Raw genomic sequence first — 6000 nt, 5'->3', positions numbered from 1 at the left:
GAAAAGACAATAATGCTGGGAAAAGAGGAGGAAGTAGAAAGAGAGGAAGACCACATGCCAGATGGATGGGTTCTATTAAGGAGGCCACAGGGATGGGTTGCAGGGATTAAGCAGAGCAGGAGGCGCTGTAGGATCTGCAAAGGGGATGGGCGACTGTTTCATTAGTGATCACTGTCTGCTGGGAAACCCCCTGACCCTGGGTGGGTTCTCATTTGCAAACATGGTGCCTTTTCTCTTTGGAGAGGATGGAAGAGGGGATGGGGGCGGGGGTGGTGGGTGTGTGCCAGCCTCAGCGAAGGACCCACCCTGCGAGCCAGCCTCCTCAGCCCCAAAAGCCTCGGCAGGAAAAGGGCGGGGAAAGGGAAAGAGAGGCTTTCCTGCCCTCCCCCTTCCAAGTAACCAGAGCCCAAGCCTTGCCAGAGCGCCCAGGCCCTGCCTCGCCCACTTGGCCGCCCTCCAAGAGCCGCCAGCCTGGAGCAGTGGTAGCTGGAGTGCTGGGCTCTGGAAAGCAGGGTGCCATTCTCAGCTGGGGACTCTGGGCCAGTCTGCCCCGCTCTCTCAGCCTGAGAGGATGGCCATGGCAGATCTGCCCTCCCTCCCTCTGAGGAAACTTGCCAAGAAAGCCCTCTGAGAGGTTCACGGCCTTAGGGTCGCCATAAGCCAGAAAGGACTTGAAGGCCCACAATAACAACAAGGGGCACACAGTGTATATATATATATGTGTGTGTGTGTGTGTGTGTGTGTGTATACACACAAACACACACATATATATACACACACATATATCCAACTGTCTTCCATGCCAGTATTCTCTGAAGATGCCAGCCACAGATGCTGGTGAAACGTGAGGAACAAAGTCTTCCAGAAGAGGGCCACAGAGCCCCCAAAACCCACCAAAAGAGGGCGATAACACCCCCCTCCCCGCCTTCATGCCTGGGAGGAGGAAAAGGCAGGAGAAGGCGCCTCAAAATGGAGGACATTCCAGAAAAAAACAAGGGGCTTTGCATTAAACAAAAGCTTTAAAACACTCCCATTCCTGCTCCAAATGGAGGAGCTTCTGGGCTTTCCGCTGGAGAGGAGGTCGAATTGGAGGACGGGTCCTGGAAAAGGAGGACGCCTCCAGGTCTTGCTCTCCTTCTGCCCTGAGTCATCATGAGCGCCTCTTCCCGGGAGGGATTCCTGGGGAGGGAGCGGAGGGTCTGGAGGCGGGGGGCTGGGCCTTGGAAGGGCGGGGAGGGAGGGAGGCAGCAGCAGGAGGAGGAGGAGGAGGAGGCCCGCCTTCGCCCCTTCTTTGGCTTCTTCTTCTTCTCCGTCTCCGCTTTCTCCTTCCCTCCCCTCAGTCTGGCCCTGGCCTCCTGCGCTGGGCAGCTGCCGGCCTCCCTCCTTCCCTCCAAAGCCATGAACCGAGTGGGGAAGAAGGAGAACGAGGAGACCCTCATCGAGATGGGGCTCTCCAACGAGGGTGAGTCAGGCGGGAAGCCCCCCCCCCCAGGCGCCCTCCTTTTCCTTCTTTATCCCAACCCTGGAGGGAGGATTCCCAAATGCCCTCCATTGTGAGCAGGAGTACCAACGGGGGCGGGGGGGGGGCAGACCAGTGCTGAAAAGGCCGCCGACTGGGCCGGACCTTCTGCTAACGGGACCGTCCGGCGGGCCAGCTAGGAAGGTGGGGCCGGGAAGTGGCGCAGGAGCCCCGCCCTCCAGCCTCTGGGCCGGAAAGGGTCCCCTCAGGCTCCCTTTTTTCCCCAGGCGGAGACTCCCCCCAAGTCAGCCCAGGCCTTGGCCCTCCATGAGCTGCAAGGCCCCTTCGCTTTCGCCTTGCTCCAGACACACTGCCTGCAGAAATAAGCCACTTTCAGACGGACTGCTTTAACTGCCCTGGCTAAGGAAGCTTCAGCACTATATTATTTTTGGGAGACATTTGGCCTTCTCTGTCAAAGAGCTCTGGGGCTACAGTAAACTACAACTCCCAAGATTCCCTAGCACTGAGCCTGGGCAGTCAAAGCGGTCTCAAACTGGATTATGTCTGCAGTGTGTTTAGGGCTGCATCCACACTGGAGAAATAACCAGGTTTGGCACCACTTTGTCTGTCTCAAGGCTATGGGATTCTGGGAGCTGGAGTATGTTGTGGGCCCCACAACATACTCCAACTCCCAGAATCCCATAGCCTTGAGACAGAAAGAGTTAAAGTGGTGCCAAACCAGGTTATTTCTCCAGTATGGACGCAGCCTTGGACCTTAGTCTTCAAGGTGCTATTCGAACCATTCTGTACCTTTCCCTTTTGTTGCTTCTACTTTTGTTGCTGCATCCATTTACCTTCTACTTGTAACCAGAGGCATAATTCTTAACTAATTTCCTTTTCAAAGCAATGATTCCTTTTAGCAGCGTTCACAATTTGGGACTCATTCCAGACAAAAATGGAAACTTGGTTGTTTTGTTCAGAAAACAGCCTTTTCTGTGCAGGAAGCAGCATTCTGAGCACCGAAAATAAAGGGTGAAAGATAGCACTTTGGAAGTGGCTCTCTGTTTTCATCAGTTTCTCAGGCTGCGGGTGTTTCTTCTCCTAGAGATGGCTGGCTGCTGGAAAACCTGGGAGGCTCTGATTATTCAGGTCCATAGAAATGCAGAGAAATATGGCTATAAAACCCAAAAGAAAACAGGAGGAGGAGGGCCCAACTGATAGAAACCGGGTTCTCAGTTGTGCAGTCTGAACCAAGGCCTCACAATCCTTTCATTTTGTTGTTGTTATTCACAGCCCACTTGTGGGAACCCTGTGATTGAGAGACCTCCAAGTCCTCTTATCTTCTACAGCTCTTCTCTGGCCATGCAGACTCAGGGCTGTGGCTTCCCTGACTCTATCCATCTGGAATGCGGTCTTCCTCTTTTTCTTACTGCCTTCTACCTGACAAAGCATTATTGCCTTTTCTAGTGACTCATGTCTTCTCATGATATGGCTAAAGCGCAACAGTTTCAGTTTAGTCATATTTGCTTCTAGCGAGACTTCAGGCTTGATTGGCTCCAAAAAGACCCATTTATTGGTCTTTTTAGCAGTCCATAATATCCACAGAACTCTTCTCCAATGCCCCATCTCAAAGGAGTTTATTCTCTTCATCTGCTTTCTTCACTATCCAGCTTTCATTGTCTTTGATGCAGTGTATGAATCTTTGGAGATGACTCATTACTTTGGCACATTACTTCATTCATAATGTGTCACATTACTTTGACACATTACTTCATTAGGCAACTATTTTTCAAATTTAGTTGCCGCAAAGTTAAAAAATTTACTAAAATTAGTTACTAAAAATAAGGTAATAATATAGTTACCATGTTACATGTGCTATATCTATGGTCCCAAACAGACAGGCCAAAATAAAGCTGCTTCAGATCACTTTGGAGGTATGCTTTTCAAATGACACACACATCTTAAGGGTCCAGAAGCTGTGCCAAAGCTGTTCCCCAGTCCTTGGAACTGAAGCATGGCTTTGGCATGGCTTCCGGACTCTTAGGACGCATGCATCATTTAAAGAGCATATCTCCAAAGGCCCGTTAAAACAGGACGTACTAGGGTTAGGAAAGGGTGTGATTTACGCATGCCATCCTGAGGATGTACAAAATGACGGCACCCGTTCTACACGGGCGCCACCATCTTGACGTTGCGAACTCTTAGCGTCCGCATGCCATGTGGCAGAAGTGACACTGTGAGTGCGTAACTAGCGACTCATGGTGCTACTTCTGGGGTGCAAAAAGAAGCACCATTTTGGTGCTTCTTTTTTGCAGTGCTGGGGAGCCTCGCGGTTTGACCACTGGGGCTCCTCGGCGGCGCTAATGGTGGTGGCAGCAGACAGCCGCTTTCAAGCGGTCTGTAACGCGCCAAAGTGACCCAACACAGCTTTATTTTGGCCTGTCTGTTTGAGCCCAAAGTTACAAAAATGATACCTTTTTCTGTTTGCATCTCTTTTAGTCAATGAAAGATTTCCATGAAAGAAAAAACTTTTAATGGAACTTCTCTTTAAAAAAGAAAAGAAAAGAAAGAAAAACCAGTGCAGATCTAATCAAATGTCTGTGGGAAAGCTGGCATTGTAAGTGAAATAGTGCAGATAAACCCTAACAGAACAAAATACAAGCATGTGTGGCAGTAACCACATGTGCACCTTTAGGACAATTTAGTTTATGCTTCTATCACATGTTCATTTTTCAAAAAAGTGCCTTTCATCCCTTTATCAGAGATAGCGCATAGTGAAGAAGCCATGAGAGGAACCTACATGGAAATGGAAATGCTTTTGAAGGTGATCTAAGTACAGTCATCCCTCCATATTTGCGGATTTGATATTTGCGGATTTGATTACTCATGGATTTCATTAATATGTTCTCTCTAGGACTGTCTAGGTCCTCCAGTGCAACTCTGTGGTCAACTTTAAAAGTTGCACTGAAAGACCATTTGTAGCTACTCCAGTGCCATTCTATGGTCAGTGTATGTTGGACATTGACCACAGAGTTGCACTGGAGGACCTAGAGATTCCCAGAGAGGTGTCCTCTCAGGTAAAAACAGTGTTTTTGTTATTTGCAGTTTTTCCATATTCATGGGGGGCTTGTTCCCCTAACCCTAGCGAATATGGAGGGACAACTGTATATCAAGGAAGACTCATACAGATTTCCATGGAAAATGAATCCATCAGGAATGTGCAGAATTGTTGGAAGAGTTTCAAGATTAAAAAGAGGCGTCCTGCTTTGTTTCAAGGCTTGGTTTAGTAATGTTTACATGCTAGGCCTCAGCTCTTAAAAAAGGGATGTGTTATTGTATCAGAGGGACTGGTTGAATGATAGCAAGATATCTTCCACCTGACTAATTAGACTGTCCTGCCTGCCCAGAACTGTTACTAGTGATCCTTTCTTCTGATTGAATCAGATGAGCAAGTAACACAATGAGGCCTCACCCATCTGCTTGGCTAAAGCCATGTGCAATTTCTCTCTTTGGTCCAGCTATCCAGCCCAGACTATAATCTCTAGCCTTTCAGTTATTTTATGTCAATATTAGAATGACTGTTTGCTTGTTTCCCCAAGAGCACTCTTTTCCAGAAATGCTTGGAGCACTTCAAAACTATGCATCTACATTGATTAACAGAAACAATAAAGACCAAAGGGTTCTTCAAAACATAATTTGGTTCACATATAGTCACTTTTGTTACAGTGACCTGCAAAGAGTGAACTTGCACATAAGAGATTAAATAGATGTCTGGAGATAAAGGACATTTTCACACATGGCATGAAAAAACAGCTTTGAGTGACCTGTCCGGTGGGGTGCAGTAAATTTAATGAAGGAGGCATAGAAGAAGGCAGTAGTACATAATTACCTTAAAGGCACCAAATTCCCTCTGATTTTAGAAGATAAGTAGGGTAAGACCTGGTTAGTATTTGGATAGGAGACCATCAACAAATTCCAAGTGCTGTAGGCTACATTCCTGATGAAAGAACAGGTAAAACCACCTCTGAGAAATTCCATGTCTAAGAACACCTGAAATTCATGGGATCACCGTATGTTGCTGGAAGGCACCTATGCATACACAGATGAAGGCAGTAGGGTGGGATCTGAATGTGGCAGTGATGAAAGGGGCTGCATTTGCATCTTGCTTTAGGCAGCAGGATCTGGGCAAAGACTAGCAGTTTAAGATTTTTCACTACAAGTGTTCTAAATGTAAAACAGGATGTAGACAATGACCCAAGTGAGATTTACATTTGCGTTAAAGATATAGGAAATGCAAAAAAAAATTTAAAAAGGAAAAAAAGACCATATTGTGGAAGAGATGTTCATGCCTGTTTCATTCATAACACTATAAAATAGCAAGGAGTATTGTTGCACTTTGTAACACATTTGTTATGAGATAAGCTTTCAAGGACTGAAATCTACTTCAAAAGAGGCATGAAATGTAATCCTTAGATGGCAGGCATGTATATGGGTCCATGGAATGGAGAAATGTAGAAGCCAGACTTAAATAGCAATGTAAT

General features: G+C 47.2%; 1 protein-coding gene across 5 annotated transcripts in view; it reads left to right on the top strand.

The window, feature by feature from the left end:
* The first annotated feature begins 1250 nt into the window (after positions 1 to 1250).
* The window catches only part of ANO5 (anoctamin 5), an 80065-nt gene continuing 75315 nt past the window's right edge, over positions 1251 to 6000 (top strand). For all 5 annotated transcript variants that reach the window (XM_042440326.1, XM_042440320.1, XM_042440312.1 and 2 more), the window contains exon 1: positions 1251 to 1462. In XM_042440326.1, coding sequence (XP_042296260.1) covers positions 1399 to 1462 — 64 coding nt within the window. In that variant the 5' untranslated portion in view covers positions 1251 to 1398. The remainder of the gene's footprint in view (positions 1463 to 6000) is intronic.

Source organism: Sceloporus undulatus, chromosome 1, assembly GCF_019175285.1.
Source record: "Sceloporus undulatus isolate JIND9_A2432 ecotype Alabama chromosome 1, SceUnd_v1.1, whole genome shotgun sequence".
NCBI classification, from domain to species: Eukaryota; Metazoa; Chordata; class Lepidosauria; order Squamata; family Phrynosomatidae; genus Sceloporus; species Sceloporus undulatus.
This window is presented reverse-complemented; position numbering and strand designations above follow the sequence as displayed.